The sequence below is a fragment of the Saccostrea echinata genome, unplaced genomic scaffold, assembly GCF_033153115.1.
Source record: "Saccostrea echinata isolate AGI-Se365-2 ecotype Australia unplaced genomic scaffold, CSIRO_AGI_Sech_v1 ptg000043l, whole genome shotgun sequence".
Taxonomy (NCBI): Eukaryota; Metazoa; Mollusca; class Bivalvia; order Ostreida; family Ostreidae; genus Saccostrea; species Saccostrea echinata.
Window position 1 is genome coordinate 3,927,948 of NW_026889792.1, and position 16,680 is coordinate 3,944,627.

Sequence of the window (16,680 nt, forward strand, 5' to 3'; positions counted from 1 at the left end):
AAAAAAAAATTGAAGAATATATATATTCATTTATGATACTAAATGCTGTTTTCCTCAATAACACAGAACTCACAAATGTTGCATGATCATGTACAAAATACATTGGTTGCACTATCTATCCTTAGGTTTTTTTCTTTGTAAAAAAGATATGAATGAAAATGAAGAAAACTTCCCCTTGGTATTATTATTTTGGTTCCAAAATCAGATATTTCTAGATATAGTGAAAGTATTGTGTAAATGTATTTGCAAATACTTGACTTGTGTTTTCATTAAATTTCTTGTGTTTAAAGTCAGGAGCAATTGTATTTGTTCAGAACTTCACAAGACCTGAAATTCACGAAAACATTTTAAGTAGTCATACAAACATTTTACTTATTTTCCATGACAAGATTAGATTTAAAAAAAAAACACTATTCATTTTTCAATGGAATATTTAGCAAACAAGTAAAGTTAACATTTTTAACCTAACAAACCTCCAGTTTTTTAATGCAGAAAGTAATTAATCAAAGTGAAAAATCATGAGAAAAAATTTTATTTGATTTTTGTGAGTACGTTGTCTCTAATCAAGAAATGCAATATATCTACAGTCAGAGTAGCAATGTCACGACATAAATGTGTGCACAGGGTGCAATATATATCTATAATCCTTGTTTGGTGACATGCAGGTGCCTTATTTACTGCAATAATGGCCATTGAATCCCGAGATAAATGTGTCATAAACGTCTTTTTGATTTATCAGGCTACCAGGTCTTGAGCCACTTTGAAGAAAATCTTTTATTTCTTTTTAAGGCCTGTGTCATTTTATATTGGCAAGTTGTCATTTGTTTGTTATTAACATATGTGTGAACAAAGTCAGCCACGACTTAAAAGGCAAGAAAATACACCGCTATCTTGCCAACAATGATATGATAGCTAGATACTGTCATGAAAATATTTTGGTGCGAAGTTCTCAATTTACCTGTAATGTGAAAGTTAATACATGGAAGTCTTAATAAAGATTTGAAAATATAATTAGTAATTTTTTTGTTGTATATTTTAGTCTTCAGACCATGCAGAGTTTACAGACATGTAATTAAGACATGCTTAAATTTATTTTGATGATGATAAGATTTAAAGAATGAAATTCTCTGTAGTACTCTACAGTATTCGTTTATTGAAGAATTTATGTTTCACAAGTGATTTTGTATCATATAAAAGACAAGAGCAAAATTTTTAATGTGACATATGATTTAACCAGCATTAATGGACTGCTTTAAGTACAGAACAAATTGTAGAAATGAATATTTATTCTTTGTTAAATAGGAAGGCAACATTAAACCTCCAGCTTCAAGATCACCAAATGTCCCAGTTATAGCCCGGGGGAGAGGGATGTCCCAGAGGATCAGAACCCCAACAGAGCAGAGACGATATGTAAGTGAGGGATACTGTTATGAAAGAAAGTGTTATATTCAGTAAAGAGTAGACTCTATATTCTCCATATAGAGAAACAGTCAGTGCTCTGCATCGGGCAATATTTCATCCCTTAGGAGCTAACATATTCAGTGTTGCCCTCAACCCCAGTCAATATTTGTATAATATTTGAATATATTAAACCGGTGAATCCTGTGATAGAAATCAAATCATTAATCAAGATAATTTTTTTTCTCTGAATGGAGTTGTGATGGTAACTAAAAATACAGGTAGACTATTCTGTTAATTTTTTTAAGAATGCCACTTCACCTAAAGTTTTGGTCAGATTTCAATGAAACTTGGTACATAAGGAGACTATACATTAATTCTATACGGTAAAAGTTGGTTAGAAGGAATTAAGTCATAGGTACCTTGAATTTTGCTTCCTTAAAATGATATGTGAAGATAACAAACAGTTATCTTGCTCAAAAGTCCAATTAAACAATACATTGTATGGAGAGCAAACAGTCAGACCACTGCAAACATCAGAAATGGGATCAGGTGCCATGGAGAAGTAAGCATCCCCTGTTAACCAGTCACACCTGGCATGCCCTTTGTCATGATAGGGTAATCTAGTGATATACGTTCCAATCATTGATTATAATCAAAAATCAGTTGTTGGTACAGTTCAAGTGCTTGATTATAAAAAAAAAAAAATTCAATTGTATTTTTTATCAATGAGCATTAGATCTATTTTTTTGGAATGCAAGATTTTAGCTATGACTTACCTAATACCCTATAAAGGTGCTCAAAAATGGCAGCTTATTTACCAATGCTGGGTGCACCACATGATAATATATTGCCAAAATATAAGAGTCTAAATTTGTACATGATTTTTAGTATTTCTCTAGGTTGCACTGTTACCCTTACTTGTAAAGAATGAAAAGTTTACAAGGACAATTTATGTTTGTAACAAGAGCAGAAAAAGTTTTTCCACTGAATAAATTTTAGGTTTCCCTAATTAATACGATCTTTTCTCTTTCAATTGTTTATTAGGCGTCTTCATATGAGTGAAAAATTCTCGAGAGGGACGTGAAACAACATACAATCAATCAATCAATTGTTTATTATGAAATTTCTTGTTTTCTGATTATAATCCATAATTAGTTAGTTATAGAAAATCTAGCTATCTTCGATTAATTCAAATAAAATCCTTGCCATTTCTCACCACTGGGGTAGATGGAGAAAATTCAGTATGAAAATAATGGCCTAACAATTTGTGTGACAGATGTTAGTCAACATTGGACCTAATAACAGACAGTATTTGCAAACAAGGTCATGTATCAACCACAGAATTTGCGAAATGTTGACTTTTAATGAGATTATTGATACCTTTGTATCATCAACTTATTCTTTAAATGAGATTCTTTTTATATCCATATGAGGACTATTTTAAAAGTGAATTCTTTTCCCACTAGATTCAAAATTTAAAGTTTTCTTATAAGCAAGATTTCCATATAAGGAAATTCTTTGTAACTGATTTAATTGTATATATTCAGGTTCCTGATTTTTATGAATGCTGTTGCCATAGTAACAAAAAGTAGAATAAGCTCACTCAGTTAAATTCTTAAAATGCCATGCTTCTTTTAGTTTGGGTCTGATTTAAATAGAACTTGATACAAGGTTAGAAATCATCAAGATAGATATTAGTGTTAAAATGTAATGCTCACTGAAAAAGTGGTACAAGTCAAAAATGCAGCTTTTCACTCAGACTTCTCTCAGACTGTATTAGAGCTACAGTCTCATCAGAGATTTTTGCTATAGATAAAAAAAAAAGAGCATATCAAAGTTTTTTGATTGGTTTATCATCTGACTTCTTTTTAGACCTACTAAGGACTGTAAATGTACTTATTTTAGCTGTAATAGTAATTATATAAGTTATTTAAGTTATAAGTTATGATTTATGTCAGCTAATTTATATATATATATATATATATATATGATATAAACTAAATCTTGTCAATTTCAAGACTGAAATGCACTAGTTTATGATTGGGTTAATCAGCTAAAGATGAGGACTGCATTTAATTTTGAGTGCAGTAATATATGTACATTTATGGTATTTTGACATGGAGACTTAGTTTTAAGATTTCATCTTTACAGAAAATGGTGGAACAGTTACGCATTAAAGAAGAGAAGAGGGGCTTTGTAGGACAACCACTCAAGGTATGAATCCTAAAGACGGGGAAAAAGAAGGAGGGGGGTATTATTGTCATTCAAAGAATAAAACCAAGGGAATTCTAAGGGAATTGGTAATTAATGCCAATTAAATAACAAAATCGAGAGACTTAGTAGGAGTTGGTAATTATAAAGCCAATCAAATACTGAAAGCTCAAAACTTTTGAAAGAGGTGGAATTGTTATCATTAAATGTCATTTCTAGGCTCATTGATGTAATGGCATACATTTTCATTTGAATGCCGAAGAAAAAATTGTATTAGAATTTTAAGTTTAAATGTCAGTTAAGGAAATAATGAACATGACTGACAAGGAAATTAATCTTTTTATGAAATTCAGCATATTAAGGCCAAGGTTTTAGGTATAAAGATGGCCATTGTTATCACTTTAATAAAAGATAGCTATGAGCGTCAACCTCAGCACCAGCTTGTATATATAGCAAATTGAAAGTAAAATGTGAAAGACATTCCTCCAAATGAAATACTAAAATTCTGTTTGTGAAAATGAATTGATAAATTCTGATTGGGTAATGAATTACTGTGTAACTTTGTCCTGGTGTTGAGTCTAATCATGTTTCACTGTTCATAGTTTTTAAGTAGTACTGATTATTTCCCTTTTGTAGAGTGCTAGGAGGTCACATTCAGCCTTTGACCCAGAGGAGGTACAAAATTTGCATCCCCTTTATTGAATTGCATGTTTTTTCCCTAAATTTTGTATGCATGTTTTACTAAAATAAATTTGATTTTCAGTTTTAAGTTTTTCGAGACTGCAGATTTAATGCAGCATTCTTAAATTGTGTGAGGCTTGGGATATTTCTACTAAAATACAGGGAAACAGAATATAACAAATGTTGATGTAAATTTTTTCGGGCTCATATCATCTACTATAACGGACCCTGGGGAGCTTTTATGATCAAGGTTTTTCTGCCATGCATTCATCTGTAAACTTTTCACATTTGAAACATCTTTTCTCTATATAGAATCACTGGACCACTTTTCAACTAAACTTAGCACAAATATGCACAAAATACCAAAATGTATGTAAAATCTGTACTGTATTGCAAAGGTACAATTTACTCGAATCTAAATGAGAAATTGTTGTTTTTTGCATAATAAATGAGAAAAAAATAATCTGTGGATGACTTCCTCCCATGAACTCTTAGACTGCAATTTACAAGCATATTAAATGAACTGAGATTTCTTTTTTTTTTTAATTAGGGTATACACCAGGTAGGAAATTTAAAAAAAAATTAACAAAAAAGACTGTTGTTGTTTAAATCATGATTCCTCGTCCAGGATAAGTCCTAAAAATGGTTCTTAGGCATTGAAAATTAGTTTTTTTCAAAGTAGGAATTAAACGTAACTCAGGCAAGCATTGTGGCCTTTAGGTCTCTTCAAAAAAGAAAAAAAAACCTTTTTTCTTTTTCTTTTCCTTTTTTTTTTTTGGGGGGGGGGGGATAAGTTTGAGTCTTTTTTCAAGAACTCTATTTGTCAAATTAGTACTAATGTCCTAATAAAAAATGATACCTACCTCTGACATTTTCAATAAGAAGAATCCCTTCTATTGACTTAAAAAATATACCTGTACACAGTAATATTTTTCATCAGAATGCAGGAAGCTAGGTTATGTATAATAAGTTAAACTTTGTATTCATGGGGACAAATGCTGTAATAGAAAGTTATGTACAGCCTTAGATATTGTGCATAAGTACAACCAAATTATTTCTTATAGTTTATATACACACAGAATGCATTGCATTCAAAAATTATTTTTAAGAACATATAGGAGTTGAATATAAAAATTGCATTAGTTTTATTACCTTTAAATCGAAACATGAATATGATTGTAGATTATCCCCCTTTTTCATTAGAATCAATGGTGGTGGTGTGCATGAAGGGTTTTATTTGATATATAGTGAATTTAACACATTAACTTGAGTTTTATGACTTGTTTTTTTTTAAATTTTGATTTAAAAGCTTTAATTCGTTTGACATACTTTTTTTCATTCCCTAGTTCTTTCATCACAAGTTTATAGGTTTGTTATTTGCATGTTCATATATTGGTACTCTAAAGACCAAAAAAAAAATGAATCCACTCCATTAACATTGTATTCATCTGCAGTAGGATTCTGATTTTGCCCCACTATGAATTTATCTGAGATATATACATTGTAGTGTCCATCATGTCTCTGTCCTCCCAGCATATATATTTATCTGTTCCATTTTGCACTAGCTTACAGAGAAACTATTTTAGATATTTTCATCATACAATGATATATATTCGGTAATTCACATGCACCTCATTTTGTGACATTGACATTCTCTTTATCCTGGACCTCATTTTTCTGATTCTGTTTTTTATTCATTTTCCTGAATATTGTTAGAAATTCCCTTGTACGTCTTCATTCTAAATATATTTTGGTAAGAGTCCTTTCCCCACATGTGTTAGATGGACAATCTTAAAATAAGTGATTATTTTCAAATACCTCTGTTGTGTGTTGTTTACAGAGGAGGAAAGCCGTGGGGGCTCCCGAGATTCTCCCCCCAGCGGATATGAGCCCGAGGACTGCCGCAGCCAGAAAATGGGGCCCAGGAAAGGCAGTGGACAGGAACCATTTTTATGACCTCATCAAGTTAGTCCAAACTTACTCATAACATTATTAACAAAGTAAAAAGTCTTAAATTACATATACTAGTTCTTTAAGGTGCATAACAAATCATGTCCAAAATATAATTTTTTTAGAATTCAGAGAAAGATTCAGAAAAATTGTCAAAGTACTGTTTCATTCATCTTTGTTACACAATACATTTCACACTTGAAGTGCAAAAACTTCGAGATAACCGAGGGCTCGAGATATCTAGGGTAAAATACTTAAGAAATATGTGGTTAGGACTTCCCAGTCACTTCGACATATCCATGGTTTTCAAAATATTTATGTTCGAGATACCAAATTTCAACTGTAGTTAATCAAATGTTTTAAAGTAGGACAGCTGTGAAATATGGTTATAATTAATATCAAATTAAATCAAAGGAATGACCAATAGTTCATACAGTGTTACATGTAAAATAACATATTGTCCCTCTTTGCAGAACGAATCCCCGCAACTATACAGTGGTGGTAAATAACGGAGTGACACGATCAGAAAACCTGTCTGGACTGATGAGTTTTTCCATGGATCATCCGGACGGTATCCCGCAAATGGTGGACACTCTCGCTGAAGAGGTCAACAGAATCTCAGCAAAAGAAGAGGAGGCAGTAGGCCTGGAGGAATGTTTCAAGAAAGTCTGCAAGGTCAGCAAAAATAGGTCATAACAAGGTTATCAAAATAGCTAGGTCATGTCAAGGTCAGCAAAAATAAGTCATATCAATTAAGGGTAGAAAATATCATTTCAAGGACGGCAAAAATAGGTCATATCAAGGTTAGCAAAATAGCTAGACATAGCTAGACATTTCAAGGACAGCAAAAATAAGTATCACCAAGGACAACAAAAATAGGTCATATACCTGTTTCTTTTTCCTTGGTAAAATGTCCTTGGAAAATTTGTTCTACATAATAATCTTTTGTATATTTATGATTTAGATACAGAAAGACACACTTATGCATCATAACAAACACAAGTTTTTCTGGGAACTTTTATAATTAAATTTACAATAATATATAATGCAGGATGATTATGTCTCAGTAAAAAGCTTAGTGTGACTAAAGATTAACTTTTGTTAGAAATAAGAATGGTATGATGTATACCCATTCTGCACTGTATGCTGTTATCAGACTTATTTTTAATCCTTGGGTCAAATTTTTACTCAGAATACAGGTTGACTATGAAGTCGTCTTCTTGCAGGGTAATGTGGAATCCCTCCAGTCTTTATTTCCGTACAGGAAACAACATTCTAGTCTCCAAAGGGAACCATCCCAATTCAGCACAGGATTTACCGTCAGGTAACTATGCAACAATCTTATTCATAGAGACGCTTGTCAGGTAATTACCCCGGTACACAGCAATCTCATTCATAGAGACTCTTGTCTCTGTTTAAGTGAAAGACATGTATGTATAAGAATTAATTTTTTTGATTAAAAAATATTCATGTAAGAGAGGCCAGAGTTTTACATGTTGATGGTGCTAAAGAAAAATTGTCTGTTTATTTGTGTTGGATTTAACTGTGTCTTATTTTTTTTTTATGTCTTTGGATATTTTTGTATCAATAAATCGCCTTAACATTAAGTTTTCCTTCATTTATTAACAGCATTCTCTCCTCCGTCTCTAGGCAACCATACTCTTGTCCGATTCGACCCCCTAACACCCCCAAGACTAGACCTGGAACCTCCTCCACTATTAAGAGGGGTCACATCATGTATCGGAGTGCTAACTCAGCTCGCAGCATCTCTCTTAGCTTCACTCAACCTGTGTAGTAGAATCTTGGGCAATCGCCTTTGTAGTAGTTAGTTTGTCGTGTGAATAAGAGTTACTTCCCTTTGACCATATCTATAAGCTGAACACCATTTTTATGATCATTTCATTATTTTGGCATTTTCTTCATCAAGTTGTCATCACAGAGGCATCCAGTGAAATCAATTCCAGGTAACTCGGTCTGTGATTGGTGTTTGGTGTGCACAAGCTTTGTTGTTATGGTTACAGGTCTGCACAGTCCAATGGTAGCAGAGCCCTATAGGTGACTAGTGCTGACTATGCGCACACTGTTTTGGATGAATTTTTTTTTTTTAAAAATTACCAACAGGTGGTGGGGAGGCATAGAAATACATCATGTTCCTTTCTTGTCATCTGGTTCTCAATGGAGGGGATGGGTTTTTTTCGTTTGTTTTGATATTCTAGATTAGGAATATGAATCTGAATTCTCTAGGTTTCTCATGATTAATTACCAATTATGTTTAAATATAGGTATATTGTACTCATGATGTAAAAAAAAAATGTTGAAAGCTTTTATCATACACTTGAAAAGTGATTTTAAATTGCTTGTAACATTTTTACATTTCCTCTATTTTGACATAAATATCCACAACAAACTGATAAAAGCTTCCAAATCAGTAATCTATAATCTACAGGTATTGTATATAATTATTATATAATTGAATTTTGATTTTTTTTTCTATATCTCTTATGTATTTTTTTTGCAGGAGTTATAGAAATCCAAACCAAGCAGAAATCATGGCCAACTTTTCTGAGGGTAATTCACAGCGTCCCCGCACAGTGCCTGTCGACTCTACACATAATCGCCCGATTGTTCCTAGTCCATATTTCTTCCGTCACTATAACAACCCTTACAATAAGCTTAATACTAGTGCCTCTAGTGCCAAGTCTCGCAAGTCTGCTCCCTCTCACATCAATTTTGATGGTAAGTATAAATTTAAAAAAAAAATACAAAATTTAAAATGTCATTCAGTAGTGTTTAAAATACATCAAATCCATGGTGACTATTCTTACCCTGAGGAGCAAGACTGTTCGTGAGTTTCTGGTGATGCCTAAAGTATAAATGAACATATTATGACAACAAACATGTATTTTGTATATTTCTACATACATGTATTCTGTATTTTTGTTGGTTGTGCAGATGTATGTCATCCATCAGTTGTAAACTTTTGAATATTTCAGTTTCTTCCTTGAACTGCAGAGCAATGTCAACCAATTTTAGTTTATTGCATCTATGAGTAAAGGGGAACCAAAATTATAAATTTCATGGTCTCTGCCTCCCTGGGGCTTAAGGAGTGTGGGCAAAATCAATGTAATCTTCAAAATTCTTCTTTACTCCTGGACATCAAGCTGGTCATATATTGAAATTAATTACAGCAAAACATTCTTATAACGAAGTGCTTGGGACTGATGATTTTTCTTCGTTATAAGCATAATTCGTTATATCCGTTAAATTATAACATATTTTAAAGTCACGGGAAATGAAAATGACTTTGTTTTAAGGGTCAATTCATTATAAGCATGTTCGCTATAAGCTTGTTTTACTGTATACAATGTACCTTATTTTCTTTACTCCTGAACTTACAAGAGACAAGTTGCATGAATATGATAATGATTATTGAGTCCTCACCAAGCTTTTAAATATTGTCTTAGTCAGGAGTTCCAGTTCCAGATGGGGCCAAAGTTATCTTATCCTAAGACAATTCATGATACTCAGGTGACCATCAAGGTCTACTCAGGTGACCATCAAGGTCCATAGGTCTCAATCTCTCAGGTTTTATAGCTTCAACAGTCTTTGAATGAAGGGGTGGTGGAATCAACATAAATTAATTTTTGAAACCTAGATCTTCTAATGGAATCTGAAATTGTGTATAGTTTCTGTTTATTACACAGTCCTAATGAATAAATTTGCTAATGGGACACACAAAATCTTGAAACTTCTGTGAGAAAGTTAAGACCATATTCTCAGGGCTATGGCACTGCTTGTCAATGAACTATAACAGATGAGAACAAGAGTTGATGAGGAGGTCAAAGCAGTGATGAAGAGTTTATAGGAAACATGTGCTTATAAGGGGCTAATAATGTCATTTACCTCAGGCCATCTGTCATCCAGGAGAGTCAGAGAAAGCTGGTTAATCAGGATAAATTTTCTATTCAGAGAAGAAAAAATCCCAGAACTATATAATCATTAATAGTCCAATATATCTTAACTGACCTGAGAAAGACATGGATACACATTGTACAAGCAGGTGTCATTGACTGCATGAACTATATGTACTCACTATATAAAAAGGGCTAGATACAAGGAGGCTACATGTAGGTATGGGAAGGGGGGTGGGTGGGAGAATAGTACATGTACCCAATTTTGCTCTGAAACAAAACTGAGAGTTTATTTCTCTAGAGATTTGAAAATGAAAAGTGCCAACACCCACGGGCAATTCCAGCTATTACTATGACTTTAAACTTATATATTAATTCATTCAAAACATGTGTTGTACATGTACTGGTAATTATTATTCATGTACATTGTACATGTATTTAAAGATTCAGATTAGATGTAGTGACTAGTCATGTGATAGTCATGTGATAGCACATGTTTGTCATGTGGTGAATTGTAATTGCATGCTTATGCAGCTCTAGCATGATTTAGAACAAAGTTTTACATTCTGCATGGTGTTTGTGATTTAACATATCAGTGCCCCTTTGTGTGTATGTGTTTTTTTTTTTTGATTTTTTTTTGTGTGAACTTTACACATGTACTGCTTTATGATATTCAGAATCCCAATTTTTATCAGCTATATATATGTATAGGAAACAATGGAGTTAATTATATATATTCATTATTTTTTTTTTAAACAGAATTAAAAGCAGATAAGTAAAACTTGCCATCCACAAAGAATTGTAGTTCTAGTTTGAATAACCTTAACCCTTGCTTTTCTGAAGTCCAGTAACATTGTAGGACAAAAGATTTGATATTTACAATGGGAGAGCAAAATCGGGGGGGGGGGGGGGGGGGGAACTTTGGGAGATGAAAACAGGAGGAGATAACTCTTACCACTTCTAATTGAATCAGTTTGTGATTGAATTGAAATGCGCCACCCAAAAAAATTTTAGTACCGGTAGACAAGAAAGAGCTATTTTAGTTTATAATTTTGCTATTTTTAAAGTTTATTACTTGGAGCTTTGGGGGTTCAGCCTCTACAATATGGTGGCTGCACAATTTTTATGATGTGGGATGCAAAGTATAATCATGTTACCCTTCCCATTTGTATAATTAATGTTTTGGTATATTATCTCCACTACTTTTTAGGTACAAGCAAACACTCCTATATCTATAAAGCGTGTTATATAACCTGATATCATCTTTAGTTATATTGCTTTCATCTTTCTTATATATATGTACAGGAAATGGTAGATATAATCAACCTATGTTATCTGATACGAATTAATTTTTTTTCATTTTCCTCAGCGATACTAAAACAATCTTGTTCATGGGAATGGCATGAACTCTTTAATGGTGATTGCTTTTTACTTTGGAGATACAGCCACCAGCCCATTCTAATCTAGCAGCATTGCTTCTGCATGGCATAATGCTTCTGTTTCCAAAATGTCACGAATTGTGGAGATTTCCCGTCTCCCTCTCTGGCTAATCTCAGCATCAATTTGAAGGGGATTCTGTCTCCATTTCCTCCCATCTTTTGTGGGGAGATATAAGGGGAAGGGTTTGGATTTATTCTTGAATTAGAGAACTAATACAAGATCACGAAAGAGTAGAAAATAATTAGAGATGAGTAGTGGATAGGATGATTCCAATGGTGTTTGACAATTAATATATGTATGCACACGCATGCAGTAGCCCTCCAAATAAAAAAAAGAAAATATCCTTTTATTATGTGATAAATGATTACTATTAATATAGATATAATTCTGTACTTCATATCCATAAATTTCAGGTAAGATATGATAACAGGTTAATTAGATTAATTAATTGATATTTTTATCCCCATTAAATGTGCATGTTTGTTTTAAAAATACCATGTGGCAATATGTCATATGTAAGGTCTTTTCAAATATTAATTGTGGACTTGATATTTAATATTTGTTTTCTGATGACCTTTTAGGTCAGTTATCTTCAGTTCCTGGAACATCACGCATGGCTGCACTTCCTGGCGCAGGTGCCCTGTCACGGTCCCTGAAATCTCGATCTGCGGCCTGGAGTGAAAGTGACTTCAAGCTTCACGGAAAGCTACACGTAAGTGTCCATGTAAATCATCAAAGCATTTTACAGCCGTACATATTAGCATTGTCACTGTGTCTTAATATATCTATAGCTATAATTTAGATGATTCCCACTTACTTAACATAGATGTGACATAAGAATATTTATTTTGTAGCTTTCATAAATATTTTCAGTTTTAAATTAAATATATGTACTAACCTCTGTTTTTTGTTGTTTTTTTTTTTGGTCAAACTATAGTAGTTTAGAGATGTTATTTATACATGTAAAATATTAAGGTTCATCACCCCTTTGCTCACTCTTATAAAACATTTCCTTTATGCTTATGACTTTCCAAAAGAAATATAATTATAATCAAAATACACACCATACCTTATGGGGCAAAATTTGACAGGAATGGCCCTTGATCTTGACGATTTTTTTTTAAAGAGATAGTCATTTATTCCAGTGAGAGTTACCTCTCTTATCAGAGGGTCAATGAACCTTAAATTGAATGATAGGTGTTAGGAATTTCTTGTAAAACTTCATTTAAAACTAGCTTACTGATACCTCTGATTCAGATGTAGAAAACAAATGCACTGGTAAAGGTTTCATTACCTAGAACCTTCAGCAAAAAAGTAAGGCAAGCTAAATAAAAACAGATACATCGATCTATTAAGTATTAGTGACAATTTTTGTTTTGAAGATTATACACAGTTTTAGAAAATGAAGATCATTGTCCTTGATTACACATATTTGCATACTTTTTGTATGGATTGAAGTCAATATTCTAATCTTTCTCTACTTACAATCAGCAGTATATATGTAACTGTGCTTGTGGGCCTTTTTCTTACAGCCTCTCATACATCAGCTATTTATCTACATACTAGGATATGTGTGAGTGAAATATTACTTAAAAAATACTGCATGCTGCATGACAGGGCATTATTTCTCATTTATCAATGTTCACAATCTACAATTTGGTTTCTTCTAAAAATAAGTACTCTCTTTAATAATATTTTTTTGCCTTATTTTATTCCCCCCTTTTTGCAGGTCACTATTTTTATCATGATTGGATGTAATTGGGAGCTTTATGATGTGTTGTAGAATGTTGCCAATTACATACAAATTGAGACCTGTTATTTTGGCCAGTATACTAGTATAGGTCTGCAATAACCCAGAGCTGCAAAAGCACCAAGTAATGGATAGTTTGCTTAACATTTATTTGCCAACCGAACTAAAAAAGAGATTTTTACCTGCAATCATGGATAATAAAGTAATTGGTGCCATGTTCCGAGCGGATGATGATAGAGTCAATCAGAATATGTGTGGATCGACTATTAGGTGTGAAAAGGGGTCAAGACAAAAATAAAATCATTTATCTTGATGAATTGATACTAATGAAAACTTCTTGTAATATGAGAAAAAGGGCTATTTGTTGCTGAATAGACAAACATTAGATTCTTGATCTAGATAAAAATGCAAAGATAATCACCTATTTTTCTCCAATCCCGATCAAGTAAACATGTTAAGACAGGTTGGCAATGTTCTGTCAATACTTCATTGATTGGCCCCTTGGTCCACTTATCTCAAACTTAAGACCAGAAGATCACCAAGCACCAGAGCCATATTAGGACATTGTAAAAAAAAAAAAAATCACTGATCTTAATAACAAGGTCATAAATATGAATAACATCTGCTTTATTGGGGTTTTTATTATGTTCTCAACCTTTTATTAATTCCTACTCTCATACTGTAAAATTGTCCCAAATACTTTTTTTCCACCAGCTTGCTTTATTTGTTACCACAGATACATGTAATTACCATACTAGCAGATTTTATAGATTCATTCATCAGAAAATGGAGGGGTTGTTTTGAAATCATATTTAGTCTAACTTGCCCAGTTAATAATATATTTATGTTTGGGGAGGCTAAAGGGAATTAACCCCCCCTTCCAAATTAAAAAATGAAATGACTTTCATCTTTTTTTAAATGGTACAAATTTAAACTATCTTAGCTTATTAAAGTGTGTTGACATGTTTGAAGACTATGGTAATCATGAAATTCCCTGTTTACTGTACCGCACATTAGGGATGCATGATTTCATCGGTATACCAGTATATCACAATTTTTTATTGTGTGATACGTATCGTGATATGGAGACAAAAATACTGGTACAATGTATTTGGAACATAACTATAAATTCCAGAAATTAGTCATTTATTTGTTCAATCTATTGAAAGACAATTACAAGAAGGATAAAAAATGTTGAAAACAGTTAAACAAAGGCATCCAAACATGCTTTATATTAAATAATTAAGAAATTAAAAAGTAAAGTTATGTTTTTAAAGCATATTTTTAAGAAATATTATGAAAATTCATTTGAAATTGTAGTAAAAATTGTGTGTAAAAATATCAGACACGATTTATCCTGATATTTTTGGCAAAAAATCGTGATATATCACGATACGAAATTTTTAGGTCACCTGAGTCACTCAGGTGACCTATTGCTATCTGTTTTCGTCCGTCGTTGTGCGTCGTCCGTCGTGCGTCGGTCGTAAACTTTTGAACATTTTCAGCTTCTTCTCTTGAACCATTGAACCAATTTCAACCAATTTTGGCATATAGCATCAATGGGTGAAGGGGTACAAAAATTGTGAATTTCATTGTCCCTGCCCCCCTGGGGCCTGAGGGGTGGGGTTAAAACCATCAAAATTAGTGCTATCTTTAAAAATCTTCTTCTTTACTCCTGGACATCAAGCTGTAAAACTGTTGGCATGATTGTAATAAGCATTGAGCCCTCTACCAAATTGTGAAATTCATAGCCCAAAGGTCAGGGGTTCTGGTGCTAGGGTGGGGTTATATAGATCATATAGTGAAAATGCATTATTTCTTTGAAAATCTTCTTCTCTACTCCTGAGTATTATTGAAACAAATTGAATACATAGTTATGATAAGCAAGGGTGACTCTACCAAAATTTTGAAATTCATAGTCCCAGGGTCAGGGGTTCTGGTGCTAGGGTGGGGCTATATAGATCATATAGTGAAAGTGCATTATTTCTTTGAAAATCTTCTTCTCTACTCCTGGGTATTATTTAAACAAAGTAAATACATAGTTATGATAAGCAAGAGTGACTCTACCAAAATTGTGAAATTCATAGCCCCAGGGTCAGGGGTTCTGGTGCTAGGGTGGGGCTATATAGATCATATAGTGAAAATGCATTATTTCTTTGAAAATCTTCTTCTCTACTCCTGGGTATCATTGAAACAAAGTAAATACATAGTTATGATAAGCAAGAGTGACTCTACCAAAATTTTGAAATTCATAGCCCCAAGGTCAGGGGTTCTGGTGCTAGGGTGGGGCTATATAGATCATATAGTGAAAGTGCATTATTTCTTTTAAAATCTTCTTCTCTACTCCTGGGTATTATTTAAACAAATTAAATACATAGTTATGATAAGCTAGAGTGACTCTACCGAAATTATGAAATTCATGGCCCCAGGGTCGGGTTCTGGTGCTAGGGCGGGGCTATATAGATCATATAGTGAAAGTGCATTATTTCTTTGAAAATCTTCTTCTCTACTCCTGGGTATTATTGAAACAAATTAAATACATAGTTATGATAAGCAAGAGTGACTCTACCAAAATTGTGAAATTCATAGCCCCAGGGTCAGGGGTTCTGGTGCTAGGGTGGGGCTATATAGATCATACAGTGAAAATGCATTATTTCTTTGAAAATCTTCTTCTCTACTCCTGGGTATTACTTAAACAAATTAAATACATAGTTATGATAAGCAAGGATGCCTCTTCCAAAATTGTGAATTTCATGTCAGGGGTTCTGGTGCTAGGGTGGGGCTATATAGATCATATAGTGAAAGTGCATTATTTCTTTGAAAATCTTCTTCTCTACTCCTGGGTATTATTTAAACAAATTAAATACATAGTTGTGATAAGCAAGGATGCCTCTTCCCAAATTTTTAATTTCATAGCCCCAGGGCCAAGGGTTCTGGTGAAAGGGGGGGGGGGGTTCTATTGATTATATAGTGAAAAGCAAAATTTCTTTGAAAATATTCTTTTCTGCTCCTGGTTAAAAAGCAAAGAAGCTAAATGTAAAGTTATGATGAGCAAGAGTGTTTCTTCCAGAGTAGTGAATTGCATGACCCCTGGGTCAGATATGCTGGTGTAAGGGTGGGGCTCTTGATAATATAGTGAAAATACATTAATTCTTTTAAATAATCCTGTCTGCTCTTAGTGTTAAGCAGATAAACAAAGTGATAACTTATGATGAGCAAACTTCTGGTCCAGGGTGAGAGGCTCTGGTGTTTCTCGCTTGGGAGGGGGGGGGGGGGGAGGGCTCTATTGATAATATAGTGAATCTGTACTAAAAATGCATTATTTCTTTAAAAATC

General features: G+C 33.1%; 2 protein-coding genes across 2 annotated transcripts in view; one reads left to right on the top strand and one right to left on the bottom strand.

Moving 5' to 3' along the window:
- The window catches only part of LOC133201383 (CB1 cannabinoid receptor-interacting protein 1-like), a 195,580-nt gene that overhangs the window by 53,902 nt on the left and 124,998 nt on the right, over positions 1-16,680 (bottom strand). The gene's annotated exons all lie outside the window — the stretch shown is intronic.
- LOC133201380 (uncharacterized) overlaps positions 1-16,680 on the top strand; it is a 44,780-nt gene that overhangs the window by 270 nt on the left and 27,830 nt on the right. Inside the window, exons 2-9 of the mRNA XM_061337198.1 lie at positions 1,303-1,410; positions 3,553-3,615; positions 4,249-4,287; positions 6,134-6,258; positions 6,717-6,918; positions 7,470-7,567; positions 8,762-8,979; positions 12,176-12,306. Coding sequence (XP_061193182.1) covers positions 1,303-1,410; positions 3,553-3,615; positions 4,249-4,287; positions 6,134-6,258; positions 6,717-6,918; positions 7,470-7,567; positions 8,762-8,979; positions 12,176-12,306 — 984 coding nt within the window. The remainder of the gene's footprint in view (positions 1-1,302; positions 1,411-3,552; positions 3,616-4,248; positions 4,288-6,133; positions 6,259-6,716; positions 6,919-7,469; positions 7,568-8,761; positions 8,980-12,175; positions 12,307-16,680) is intronic.